This window comes from Nipponia nippon, unplaced genomic scaffold, assembly GCF_047370975.1.
Source record: "Nipponia nippon isolate SJK-2023a ecotype South Korea unplaced genomic scaffold, ASM4737097v1 scaffold_3, whole genome shotgun sequence".
Lineage (NCBI taxonomy): Eukaryota > Metazoa > Chordata > Aves > Pelecaniformes > Threskiornithidae > Nipponia > Nipponia nippon.
Window position 1 is genome coordinate 7,962,886 of NW_028262347.1, and position 14,615 is coordinate 7,977,500.

Genomic DNA, 14,615 nt, shown 5'->3' on the forward strand with positions numbered 1-14,615 from the left:
GACTGGCTTCTCTCCAGCGCGAGAAACGGGGTCTCAGGACCACAGCTGCCCCTAACTTCTGAGCTGTGGGTGCCCGCTCAGTTCCAAAGACACAGATGCCTTCAGAAGTACCAGAGACGGCTGCGTCCATCACAGCCAGCTCCGAGCACCAAGAGCTTAAAAACCCCCAAGCCCTTCCTGCGTGGCTGGCCCTTGCGACGCCAGCTGACCTCAGCAGTCAGTGAGCCGCTGCGCAGAAGTCTCCTTCAGAGAGATGTTGCTCCCGTTGAGGTCCTACAGCTCCCCAGAGGGATCCCCTTCTCCCTCATGACCACCCAGCCTGAGAAAAATGCCTATCCAAAAGCCGAATAAGGGCATATTTTATTACCTTTCCCCTCTTCAAGCACTGGCCACAAAGGTTGCCGTCACGTCTTGTGGTCAGAACGCAGGTGTACCCCCAGCAGGTGACTCCTCTCAGCTGTTTGCCAGATGTTCAGTGAAAAAAAAAAAAAAAAACAAACAAAAAAACAATAAAACAGTAAGTATTGGCCATCGTACCCATCCGTTCCCCCCGCAGTCACTCAGGTTTGCTGCCCTCTCACTGCAGCATTCACACTAATTCTCATATCTCCTTAGAAAAGGGTCAGTCCCGAATTTCTAGCAAAACAGGAAATCAAAATAATACCAAAAAAAAAAAAAAAAAGACAAAACTGTTCTGACTTTATATACTGCCACAGATAATTTTAAGAACGTTATTTTTCTCCTGATGCAGGGGAAAAGCAAAAGGCTGAGGAAACCAATGTATTAAAGAGAGATAACAGCTTTCCAAGAACACATGCTACTTATCAAATGTATTGCTTAGGTTAGCGAATATTCCAATTATTAAATTCTTTCTTCTCACAACTTCAACGGAGTTTTACAAGCAGCTTTCTCATACAGGCTGAGGGATGGAAGTTGGTGCACGCAGAGGTACCTGTGTGCGCAAACCAAAGTGCATTGCATTTGTATCAATGACTGGACATAGCTAATAAAACCAACTGCTCGCTGTTGCTTTCTTACAGCTTTTCGATGCCAGCATCTCAAAAAACTTTGTTTAAAAGGAGATCTTTAAGTGTCTTGCTTGAAGCTGCACGTCTTCGGACTTGCTAGCCCAGTGCAACGCACCCTGCTGCAGCTTATGCTCCATCTGCAATCTCCTCTTCAGCAAAACAAATCATAAAGCTTCTTACACAAATCACGGCGCTCCTGAACTGATCCGGCGATGCTAACAGAGGACTTCCCAACTCAGTTATCACCCGCTCAGCGGCACGTTTCAGCCGGCCAAGCCAGGAAGCACTTCGGGATGTAAATTCCAGCCATCAGGAAACATCGGGAGAGGCTTTGACCATCAGTTCAGCCGAGAGGGCTTCAGCAGCTGCAAAGGGAAGTTTTCCTCTCAAAATCCAAACGGTTCTTGCCATGAAAGGTTGGCGCGGGGGTTGTGAATTCGCACTCACCTTGCTGGCTGGGCAACCTTCCTCCGCGCACTCTTCCCCTTGAAGATGAACCTTCTGCCAGGCAAGGCAGTCCAGGGAAGGAGAAGTGTTGGTTTCACACCTGGCTGATGAACTAATCAACATAACAAGTGAAAAAAAAAACCAATATCTACCAACAACTACGTTTTTTCTGCTCAGGGTAAACTTACACACATCTTGCGCCAGTTTAAAATACAACAGATCTTTGTAACACGTACTTTCACACAGAAGTACTCAAGTGTTTTGCACGCATTTGATCTAGTCAGGTTTTTTTTTTAATCTAATAAAATAACCTATGTAGTGATAGTCTTGACCACGACCATAAAGAAAATGAACACAAGCCAGCTCCATGGTTTTGTATCAGGATACAGAACAAACTTCACAAACGGCAGGAAAAAAAAAGGAATTAAATCAGTATTATTTTTGCACAGACAAATGGGTTTTGATGCTTTATTTTCAGAACTGCTGTGAAAAACCTAACAAATTTTTTTCTTTCCAAAGCAAAGTCAAAAATTCGGTTATTGCTTTGAGGTTTTGTGGTGAACACACAACTCGCAGACTTCTCCAGGGAAAGGAGCATGAGGTTCTGCGTGCTTTAGGCTACTCACAGCAGGGGGGAGGGAGAAAAAAAGAGTTCTAGCTTTGCAAAAGGTGTCTGTTGAGAACACTACTGAGTGGAAAAAAGATGAGCCAAGGTTCGCCAGAGTCTTCACTAAGACCAAGACTGGAAATTTAAACCTTGCACGATGCACAAGACTGGTTCACCTCTAGGGACTCGTTTTTCATAGGAGAAGCCCTTGTAGTTCACGCTGGTAGCAGTAACGATTATCCAAGATTTTCTTCTTCCTGGTCTGAATATCAAGGAGCGAATTCCACAATCTGGGAAAACCTTAAAAGGAGCTGGTTCAGTGAAGCACACTCGGTCCTGTTCAGCAGAAGAACCGCACGGTGCGTCTCGGCAGAGCCTGCTGCAACGGGGCAGCTGACCGTGCCGTCGGGGAAAAGATGGGTTTTGGCATCTGTTCCACTTACAGGGCTGCTCGCAAACCCTCGTCTAGCTTACAGCAGGCACAGCCAGCAGGACTTGCAGAGGAAACAATTCAAAACCATTGCATACTTTGTGCTGACAAGTAAAATAAACAAAATAAAGTGGATAATATACTTGGAGATAACCTACGCGCCCCCCAACTTGGCAGGCAGGCGGAGATATTCTAGATTACCGCTGGACATCACAGCTTGCAGAATTGATTAAAGGAGTAATAACAACTATCAACATAATTACACTTGCAATAAAATAAAAAAGGAGGATTTCTCCTCTTTCCAGTTTGTCGTTCAGCTAGGAATCAAAAAAGTTCATGCACTTATACAAGAGCAATAAAAAAAATTAAATATTTATTTTGCATAACAAGCTTAAGTTCAAGCTGCAATGTTGGCAATGTAGATTTTAAACACAGATCACAAAAGCGTGCACAAAAATGTATTTGAGCAAAGAACAAAATAATACTAAGAATTATACTAAACAGCTGCTGATTTTAAAGAAACAAAAAAGGCCTGTAATCACTATACAAAATATAAAATGTATTAAACACTACCATCCACAGAACAGAGGTTTATTTTAGTTTGATTATATTTAAAAATTATTTGTGTAGTTATTTATATAGTGAATTGTAAATGAATATTATACAGTAACCTCCTTTTGGTCTGCAAAACCTTTGTTGCACTATAGCACATCCAATCACGTTGCAAAAAAAGAATTATTTTTCCTTACTATCAATAAAGAAAACAATCATTGATAATACAGTAAATATTGTCAGGTCTACAAATAATGAAATTAAAAATGACTCCTCCGACTCTGAAGCGCTTTCCATGCAAAGTCAGCACTTGCTCGTTTAAACAGAGTGCACTACCAAGCAATGTCCAGGGTCATAGGTGCTCTTGGTAAGACTAAACCTTACAAAAAAAAAATAAAAAAAAAAAAAAAATCAAAGATTGAATGTAATCATGCAACCCTCTTACTACTGGGTATACCCACTGTGTCGCTTATCAATTTATTGCCTTTCTGGAATATCACTCAAGGCATCAAAATTAGACTTATGATAAATATACATATAATGAAAGGACACAAACTGCTATTCGACACTACTACTGGTAATGTCTGTGCTACGTGAAAGCACCTTTAAAAAGAGCCTATGCGGCAAGAGATAAGTGTCTAAAGATTCAAAATGAATCAACAGTATTGGATAACAATATAATTCTCAACTCAGAAGCTGCCTCAAGATTAGGTGCATCTTCAGTTAATGTAACAGGAAAAAAAGGCAATGGATTTTATTTTATTAATTGTATCCACTCATAAACTGACCTAAGGCCACCAGATGTGCAGACACAACAAGTTTTCTTTTCTTTTTACAGTTCTTTAAATTGTAGGATGATAAAGGAATAGATCTATTTAAAAACAAACGGCTATTTCATCTATATTAAGAGGTGGCACCGGGCGTCGGGTTCACGTTCTGAGTGGCCACCTGTGGTGCGACTTCAATGATTCGTGGTTTGTCTATAATTCTGGCCGTGCGGTTGCCCTTCTCTACAATGCCGATAATCCATGCTTGGTGACCTTCGCCATATTTTGGAGACTTGATCTCGGCACAGAAACGTGCTGCCTGTTCTCGTGGTAAACAGATGAGGAGGCCTCCTGCAAAGGAAAAAGCAGAGCATTAGAACGTCTGATTGCAAAGCGTTTCAACCTTGATCTGCCAAATCCCTGTTTAGACAAGCACTTGGTGACTTCAGTGGATGCTGTCGAACTCCAAGGACTCCAAGAGAAGACACGGTGGAAGTCTGAGCTCTTGCTTTACAGAAAGAAGTTTATGCCTGAATTCAGTGTTTAGGGGGTATGTAAACGAAGCCAAATACACACAAAAGATGTTGGCAAGAGGACATCAGACTGATGCCAACAAATGACATACTGAAACAACACCCGCATTGTAAACTTCCAACAGAGGACTGCAAAGTGCCTCTACACAGAAACATTTCGGATAAAGGTCATATTCAGATACCTATAACCACGTATCGGTAGCAGCTGATTCTGCAAGTAATCCCATTGCCGCCAATGAAATCGTTCATCAAAGTAGGGACTATTACCAGGGAACGCAAGAGGCAGAAAATTAAACACAGGCTTGATGCAGCGCTCCCTGAGACAGTCCTTTTGACCCCTTTGTTAGGGAATTTTCTAACCTTTTTTGGCCTTTCCCATAAGATTTTTTCTCAGACACAACTGAAAAATATTTCATTTACTAATGAACGCTTTTCCGAAGCAGCACAATAACTAGTTAGCAAGCTTGCCATTCAGTTATTAAGCCTAAAAACACTTCCATTATAAGAATCCCAAAGCACTGAAAAAGGTGGCTTGGCAAGTGAATTACTAGAAAGAGTTTCATTGTCAGCTCTGGCACAAATTTCCAGGGGGCTCTGACCAAATCATTAAATGCTTTGGTGCTATCCTTTATTACTAGAGTATTCAGCTTTTTTATATCCCTTACCTTTTTTACATTCATGCTACGTTGCAAAGGTGTGAAGCACTGCAAGACAGCAGCAAACTCATCTGCAGATGCCTAATTAAACCTCAGCCTATTGCACGCTACATGCAGTTTGTGCAGCTCACATCTGTACAATGCGCTGTATTCTGACACACAGCAGCCTCCTGTAAGGGATGTTAAAATATCATCTCCCATTGGAAAACGTTTGGAGAACACCAGCAAGAGAGCATATTCACGCAAACATGCTGAGGCTTGCTTATTAAAGAGTTATTTGACACAAAGTCTTCTCGTCTGGGCAAAGGGCATCAGCCAGCGGCACAAGTCGTGCCACCAGCTCTGAGCTAACCCTGGGGGCAAAGGGCCACCTGCTGAGCTGGCCACCCTGGGCTCAGTGCTCCCTCCTCCTCCGTGGCCCTCGGACAGCTTCCTAGCACCTTGGGCTCCTTTATGTTTGCTTTTCCAAGCAAACAGCTCTCTTGACAGTGGCTGAAACCACTTTTCACTTAAAGCTGTGAGGAAGAAGCAGCTATTGAACATGAGGAATTACTTATAAGGACAGGTGGAAGCATGAAAGCTATCTTTTAGGTTCGATATGAAGCAAATGAGTGTGCCACCCAGAAGAACGCCTACCTCTCTGACATTTCAGAACATAACATCCAGGTACTTCCATCGAAAAATCCCAGAAACTTGAAAGACAACATTTAAGCTACTTCAGATGTAACAGACAAATCAATTGCAAAGGAATTATGTGTCATCCCCATGGAAGGGTCTAAATCAAACTGAAGAGAAACTTATGTCATGGTGCAAGCGAGTCAGGGAAGAGGTTTACAAGTGGTAGTGCAAAGAATGTGCTGGAAGGGAGGGATAGAAGCATGGTGAAAAAGGAAATAAGAAAGATCACACGAATAATCTTCAGTCAATTATCTTTTCCCCACACACTCTCTTTCTGCAATTTTGTATCACTTGTACACATACCCTTTTAACATTCTTTGGCAAGATCAGAAAAACGTACAAAACCCCAGTTTCCAATCAAAAATCACTTCCCACCTGCTGGCTGCATCCCACAGTGTGATCAATAACCTTTAATAGAGGCTACAGGCTACTCTTGATCAGTAATAGGATTCCTGTCTGCAGGGATTATAGTTACTTCTCTGGTAGACTGACCAGCCTCTTTAACCCTTTGGGTAAGTCCTTAAGGTTTTCTGCTATGCATTCTAGTCTAGTCTATGTTGCTGGCCTTCCCAGCTGCTCTGGTTTTTGTCCCATGGACAACTACAAGAAGTCTTCACTTGTGCAAGGTCACAGCCACCAGGAGTTGTTGCAACGTGCCTGCGGAAAACGAAGCAGCAGTGCCACTCTGCACTGAAGCAAGCAGCACTTCACGGTGTACCAAGTTTTCGGTCTGCGTCAGCCACCGCCGAAGACAAAGCAAACGAACTGCAGACTGAATGAACAAATGGCCATGGCGGTTTGAGAGTTTGCTACACGCTTCTTTCAGGGGTTGACAGGATGTAGATACTTGGTGTCTGTCCTGGCTTACCTTTTTAAAAATGTATGGTTTTTTGTTGTTTTGGGTTTTTTGGGTTTGGTGTTTTGTTTTTTTTTTTTTTTTGTAAGAGGTTTTGAACATTGCTGGTTTTAACAGCTGGATTGCAAGCAGGGAAGTGGACACAGAAAACTTCAAAAGCAGACTACACAAAGCTTTGCAATTAAAAGCAGAGATACAAACAGTCCATGAATCAAAAATGAGTGTCCTTGCTCCTGCTAATGGCTTTCTCCCACAATGACTAACAAACAGATGAGATGCTTCTTGTCAGGCACTAACAGCCCTTCTTTTCTACCCATCTGTCTATTTACACAAAATTTGCAGAAACACCAGGCTGAGACACCTCTACTACACTAAAAAAATTGGCTGACACCAGTAGACAGTTTCAAAGTTATTAGAAGAGGACTGGCAAAAATACACACATGTATGAACATCCCATATAGAGTAACTGTGTAACTTATTTTGGCAAACAGCCAGCCTAATAAACGGAATTAAGTTTTTTGAAACTAACTGCCTGATTGCAACTTTAACCTTTACCAAAGAGCTACCTAAAAGAGAGCGCAAAATGTTGTAAGAATGCAATTTTCAGAAAATACCCCATAAGCAAGAGTGCCTGGAAGATGGAACAGATGACACAATAGATCTTTCCAACCCTGACTTTGGTCAACAGGTGCCCAGCAAATGCACACTGGAAAAAAGTCAACAGCCTTAAAATCCATTCAAATCGTTTTCCAGTAAATTTCTCATTGCCTGCCCGCTCTGCTGAAAAACATCTGTTCACAAATGAAGAAGCTACAGAGAGAGCATTTCTGGAAGTTTAAGACAACAGAGAAAGAGCATATCTGTACTACGGTATGAACAGCCCTGAGCAGCCCCTCAAAAGGCATCCTCACAACTGGACGTAGAGGCGCAGCAAGCCACATGCTTGCCTTCATATAAATCAACCCCAGGACATGAAGCACGCAAACATCGTGGGTCTGAATGCTAATGAGCCATCCCAGCACACCGTGCCCAAGCTAATACAGACTGCTGCAATCTGTCAGGCTATCCAGCATAAGCCTAAAGCCTTTGGGACCGCAGTTATACAGCTTTCAGACCAGAGCTGTTGTGTCCACGTGGCTACGGATCTCTCTAATATTTGGCAGACACTGCCCTGTAAAAAATCCCTATAGCCACCTCTAATGCGAGAAACGCAACGCTGTGATGAAATCAAATATACGTGTTTTGAGGCACTCAAAGTTCACAAATAACCAGGTATGTCCTGCTGTTTTTTCCATCATCATCCATCTATGTTGAAACGTTAAGCCGTTCAGCATCTCAAAGACACCTCTTGCTCTCAGTCCCAAAAGAGATTCTGAAGCCAACTGTTTTCTGCTTCCAAGTACTCTCACAGCAGTGCGCACATCCCCACCGGTTTTACATTCCTGCAGTGAGAAGACAGAATTGGATATCCCCAGGGTGCAGGATGGGCAGCTCTGAAGACTCAAGCACTCAGCCTGCAGCTAAACGATTCCCATGCCAACTGCTATACAAACTTCTGCCACAGCTGCTCACCTCAAAGAGCGGCCTGCAGTTCCAGCTCTGCACCCACGCTATTTTTTGGCCTCTTTGCAACCGATAACAAATGCTACTAGCACTCTGGTTAGGCCGACTTCTGGGTAGTAAGAATCTCTCTGGTACTACCAACCTTACTGACACAGCTTGCCAAACTGCCACCAGATATTTCTGGTCTCTGCTGACTGAGGCTGGATTTGAACTCCTGAAAGGGTTCACGTCCCATATCCTATTACACATCATCTGAGCCATACGGTCTCTGTAGGACAGAGCGCCGGTTTAAACGCAGATGGCTAAGGAACAATTCAGCAGATCATGGTTAAGTTGCGTATTCACTAGGGGAAAAGTTTATGGCTCTCACTGTGATGCTTCTTTCCAGATCTTTGGACTGCTTTGCTTCAAGGGGCCCCCTCTGTTGTGAACTGCAGAGAACTTGGATAACACTTTTGGAGAGCAGGAAGAGGGTGGAGAAATGAGATAAGAGAAAAGACAGATTTGTTGTTATATCTTCTCCATTTCCCAAAGAGAAACAAAAGTCAGACTAAAGGAGAAGAACAAGGTGAACGGGGCAAAAGATTCAAGAGGAAAATGAAGTACAAAGACTTCCAGCAGAAGACAGTGACCATGCTAGTCAGCAAAGCGGCCTACACTTAATAATAAGGCAACTTTCAAACATCACAAGTTCTTATCACCTGGTGACTGTTTAAATGCTTATCTGAAATGAACCTGGTGTCCATAGCCTGATTCCCAGTATGTCTGTTGTATTCATTGTCACTGCAAGTGGCAGCTTTATTAAATACAGAACTCAAGTAATGAATGGGTCAGAGAGCAAATGCTTTTTTTTTTTTTTGCTGCTAGTCACAACCCTTTATTCATATATGTAAGGAAGAAAATCTATATTCTTGGATGTCTGTATGCTGCGGACAGAGAAGGCCTCAGTCACCAAGGCCGGCCCATTCAGCACTAAACTTCACACATATTCATAATGAGAAACAAAAATCACTCATTTGACTGGCAAACCTACTGCAGGTGGCTCCACCTTTGAGAAACTGCATCAGCTGTGCTGGGATTTTCAGATATTCACTGTTCTGGAGTTAACAGCTAAGAGAAAAATAGGTTTCAGAAGAATTCAAAATCATCACTAACTTCTAACTGCAAAATTTTCTAGATACAGCAAGGGTTTCTATAATGGTGCTTCATAAGGAAGTAGAAGGCATTCAAAATAGGATGGTGGTTTGGAAGCTGGGCTGAAGAAGTTAATTGTGAACAGTTGTGTGGCTAATGCTCATTAGCTTGGCTCTACGCCAAACCAACTGCGAATCTGAATGCAAAGCACATGATTTGTACATTTGAAATGTTATTAAACTCCAACGTGGAGGTGTAGGGAAGGAAGAGGGTGGTACAACTGTCACCTACCTGAAGTCTCCGGACAAGTCCCGTGCATGAGGCCAAACATATTGCCACAAGCCTTACTGACAGCAGCCATCTTAGCAAGAACAGGAAGGTTATGAATAACAAAGGACACCTCATTTCGCTGCTGCTTGGCAAGGTTTTGTGCGTGCCCCAGGATTCCAAATCCTGTGATGTCTGTAGCTGCATGTGCATTGAAAGTGTGCATGAGTCCAGCAGCTACAAGAGAGGGAAGGGGGAAAAAAAAAAAAAAAACAAACAAAAAACCACAAATCAGAAAAAAGTTATCAGGAAAAGCAATGCTTCAACAATATTGTGCAGAGTTTGAATACCGTTGCATACCTTTAATTTGAATCAGGTTGGGTTACTGTTTAAATTAATAAAAAAAATGCTTGAAGGAACTGGAATTCACCAATACTGCATGTAACCATTAAAAAATTCAACTTGTATTTAAGGTATTAAATCATGCTGAAAATCCAGTACCGAAGTTATATTTATCAGCATGCTCTATTAGACATGTGCTACTAATTTATATTAGCAGTCTAAGAAACAGGGGTTTGCTCCAGATTCAAACTTCCCAAAGTTGAGGCCCAGAGAGGTTCTGAGCTCAGCTTTGCTTCATTAAGGGCGAGGACCAGACTCATCCTGGGTCAATTTTCTCACATCTCTTTCCCTGCCACTCTGTAAAACTACCACATCCTAAATTTTTTAAGTTTAAGAGCTTAAGAACAAAGCCTGCAGGTTGCCAGGGAAGGGCCCCAGCCTCCCCACCTATGCATTCATGAAATTCTTAGGCATTTGCAACCACAGAGCCCTGGGTGGGAGAAGGGCACCCCTGCATGCAGGACAATAGCTCCAGTTAAGGATATTTAAGTGTTGTTAAAGGTGCCTGACAAAAGTGAGTGGAGAAAAACAAAACCAAGAATGCTTTGCCCTTCTTTGGTGCTTCTCAATACATGAGCAGGACCAGAGTTCTTTTCCATAAGACAATCCTGGCCATTTATTTTTCCTGGAAGACTTTGTGAAAGAATAAAAAACCAGTGGGATGACATAACAAATACCAAATGAAAACTGAATAAATGGGAGAAGAGATATTTAACTATCCCTGTTCCTTCAACTGCGAAGTGAGGAAACATCTAACTCAATTCTCGGCTCCTCCAAAGATACTTTGAACGAAGAAGGGAAATCCTGGATTAAAATCTCTAGGGTAAAAGCAGAACCTTCCCCCTACCAAAATTAAAAGAAAAAAAAACCACCACCACCAACAGAAAAACAACAAAAAAACCAAATCCACCACAAAAACAGGGAGGGGAAACAGAAAAGAAAACATGTGCTACACATTCCACACTTTGGGAAGCACATAACACGACACAATTAAAAACTAAAAATTTAAATTGAAGCATACAAAAATAAAGAGCTTTTCCTTTTTTATTCTATTTTGAGGTTTTTTAACCTTATTACAGTCAGGCCCTCACGAGTTCTCTAGGCACAGAAGATAAGGAACAAATCCAATGTATTTCCCTTTAAAACATCCTCTAACTCACTGGGATGTTACTTGCAGCACTCACATGAGTCATAATCATCTCCAGCAGCATTTGTGTTTTTGCCGTATAATTAAAAGGGGCGTTTGATTTTAATTTGCTTGCTTCACAAACACTGAACAGCAGAAAGATGGGGCAGAAGGAAGGGATAAAGCAGCTGTGTCACATTTCCCCACGGAAGCGAAATGAAATTAAGTATGGAACTGGAAAAACCCACAACCTCCCCTCCGCCCCCCCCAACATACACATCTCTTCTTACCTGTTCTGTTCAGTCGTGCCATATTCATCATTGCTTCCTGGTACGCTAGTTCTACATCTTCTTGCGTTACCACTAGTTTGATTTTATTCCACTTTTCTGGCTAATAGATGAAACAAAGATGATTCTTTTAGATTTTCAGCTGTATATTTTAAAGCACACCTTTACCACTTTAAAAAAAAATCCTTCATCGAAAATGTACTTTTTTATTTATAAATTCATTTAAAGAGGGGCAAAAGGTTCAACAGTCAAAGGTGTGTGCCTTACTCTGCTGCACCTAAGTGAAGTTCATTTAAAGATCCATTAGGCACCAAGCACCTCAAATCTTGCAGCAGAGTGGAGTGGAATAACCTACCCTAGGGCAAAGAACGCCTCCAAGGCAACTCTCTGGCTTGAACTCCACAGCCAAACGAAAAGAACTTTGTTGCTGGATGTTGAGATTTGTAATCTCTGGCATCTTGTTTTTTTTTTTTTTTTTTTAAGAGAAAACTCTTGATTTCACATCTGAACGCTTTGATCAAGAAAGGCCACTGATATCCACAAGTCCAGGCCTGAGGAATGTATGCTAAGGCAGGATGTAATCGCTCTAGTGAGTTAGGATTAAGGCAGTTTCATAAATTTCCTTTACAGTTTAATACAGTTTAATACTCCCTCCACCCATTCTCCAGTGTCGTGTATGGACTCATGCCTCCATCACATACTAAGCAATGCTTTTCATCCCAAAAGGCTCTCAGAACAATTTAGGAAATAGTACCTTTATAAAGGGCAATTGTTTCATTCAAAGCTGAAGTAATTCCAGATCCAGAATGAAACAAAGCAATCATTTAGCTGTTAAGAGCAACAGTACAAACTGGTTTAATTTTCTTCTTTTTTTTGCAATGGAAATAAAATTACAGAGAACTGAAAGTAAACAAAAATAGGATTTTTGACACCACAATGCCTACATTGCCATTCCACAGAACAAATGCATAGAACAGACTTCTTACTAAACTAAAGGTGCAAAAACTACTAAGAACTAGTATATGACGCTGCACTGGGGAAGGATCTTGTCAAAGAGGCTCTTATCCTTAACAAACGAACGCTGACTTCGAGGGGTGTAAGAGAGGGGGGAAAAAGAGACTGGTCAGCCAAAACAAATCATTTGTTAAAGAGCAAGGAAATACAGCGGTAAGATCAGAACTTCCGAAATTAGGCTGAACTGGGTCTGACCAATTAAGTAAGAGAGAGAGCAAGTAAAAAAAAAAAAAAAAATGAGGCTGTTAGAGAGGGGACAGAATAGTGATTACTCTTACTGCGGGTATGACTGAAAAACCTGAGCAGTCATTCTGCCTTAGTTTTCAAAAACAGGGTTCTGAGGCCGATCATGGGACAGAAACCAGTCAGATGATGGGAATGGAAATCACAAGCGAGGTGGGAGCAGAACTCAAGGCTGAGGCTAGAAGAGCCACTAACACAGGTAGGATACAAATCAGATGCAAACGCCTCTCCGCTATAGCAATCGGACACTGGGGTTAGTAGAGAGGAAACAAAGGCAGAAAAGTTCACAAAAATCCCCAAACAACTTTTAAAAGTAAGATTCAATTTCCAAATGGGAAGGGTCTGTAGACAACAGCAAGGGCTGGAAAATCCCTCCTGAAGGGGCACATTACAGCAACCCCTTTCATGCTTTTCAGCCGAAAGAGGAAAAGGCAAAGGGATGCCAGTTCCCAGCTGTGGACCAGCCGAATCACTCCACACCATCAGCCTGGCAGTCAAAGCCACAGCAAACAGCTTCATCACCCCTAGCACATCCCAGACCTGGTCCCCTGGGGCCCCGGCTCCCTGCAGATTCTTTGCAGTCTCTTCCTTTGCACCCTATGGCAGCTGCCGCCAGCAACGCAGCTGGGGCTTGGCTGCAACAATGCTGGCAGCAACCAAGCAAGGAGGACCAATTTTGCCTCCATTTGGATCTTCCTTTCACTTGTCACCAGGAACTCATTCGCTACTGCTCTGTTTAAATACCTCAGCTTTTAGGTTGTGTTTTTTTGTTTTTTGTTTTCTTTTTTTTAATTTGTTTTGCAGCCACATATCTCTACGCTCCAGTTTTCTTTTCTTGCCTATGCATAAACTTGCTGTACTATGTACTTTCTCCCACATACTTTTCAACAAAGTCAAATTCCCTACTGAAATGTGATTTATTGGTGGATTTGTGATGGGTAATTCTAGTTTCACTTTCCCTACTCTTTCACAAAACAAAGCTGAAGAAAAGGCAGCACAGCTACTCGGAAATTTTCCTACCACAATCAAAGATATATGCTGTTTACACGTAATAGGAGGATTGATTTCCTTGCTGTCCTCATTTTTCAGACCAGAGAGTGGTTTTGGTTGACAGTCAAGGAAATTAGAAGTACTTGAAATATGTGGAAATTCAGAATATCCTTAATTTGCAAGTCTGTTTGTCAGTACAATAATAGATATGTTAAGAAGTAAGATTATGGCCAGAAAACATACTATAAAATTGGTGTCTTGTTGTTTCACTTCATTTTCATATCAAGATTATCTGAGGCCCTGATCCTTATATCTGATTGGAAAATGCAGGATTCTGCAGAGGTCAAAATTGCTAGGCCAGACCCTGTGAAGAAGGAGAAAAATATTTTTTTCTTGTTGCTCATGCCTCAGACTCCAATGAAGGTTTAAACTGGTTCTCTCCCACTTTTGCTAACACAAGCTTTGTAATTAGAATTCATCTGACAATGTAGTGGCCACCAGCCAAGACAAAGTAGATTCCAGCTCACTCCTCTGCCAGTCTATTGGCTCAGTAGTCCCAAAAGTAGAAAAGATGCATCTTTTTAACGTGTAAACTGAGCAGTTATAATTCTGAAGACACATACTGGGAGCAAGACAACATAAGCAGATGCCAATTTTGCAGTCACTTTTCAGTTCAGTAGTTACATTTTTGCCTGAAGTAACAGATGGAAGTATGTCTACATACATAATGCTGCTAGAAATATTCTTACTGAATGCACAGGGTAATACATGTGAAACATAGATATATTTCCATGTACACAAGCAGAAAGCCCATGAACACAGACAGCAATCTTGGCCTAATTGCCATCAATAAGCTTTTGCCAATTACTTTGGCAGGTGGAGTAGGACATAATTTTACCCAGGGTGCTAGTCTGTTGTTCTGTTAGTAAACAATTTTGTTTATTACAGCAATGCCTGAGAACTAACTAAGAATTAGATGCAATTAAGATGGGCTCACTAAGCACAAAATAGTAAATTGTCTCGATTCCAAAAGAG

At 41.8% G+C, this 14,615-nt stretch overlaps 1 protein-coding gene across 4 annotated transcripts in view; it reads right to left on the minus strand.

Annotated features, from left to right (window-relative positions):
* Positions 1 to 1,929: 1,929 nt before the first annotated feature.
* The window catches only part of SEPHS1 (selenophosphate synthetase 1), a 27,440-nt gene continuing 14,754 nt past the window's right edge, over positions 1,930 to 14,615 (minus strand). For all 4 annotated transcript variants that reach the window (XM_087766983.1, XM_087766984.1, XM_087766982.1 and 1 more), the window contains 3 exons: positions 11,337 to 11,436; positions 9,543 to 9,755; positions 1,930 to 4,182 (listed from right to left, as the gene is read on the minus strand). In XM_087766983.1, the coding sequence (XP_087623109.1) occupies positions 3,968 to 4,182; positions 9,543 to 9,755; positions 11,337 to 11,436 (528 nt within the window). In that variant the 3' untranslated portion in view covers positions 1,930 to 3,967. The remainder of the gene's footprint in view (positions 4,183 to 9,542; positions 9,756 to 11,336; positions 11,437 to 14,615) is intronic.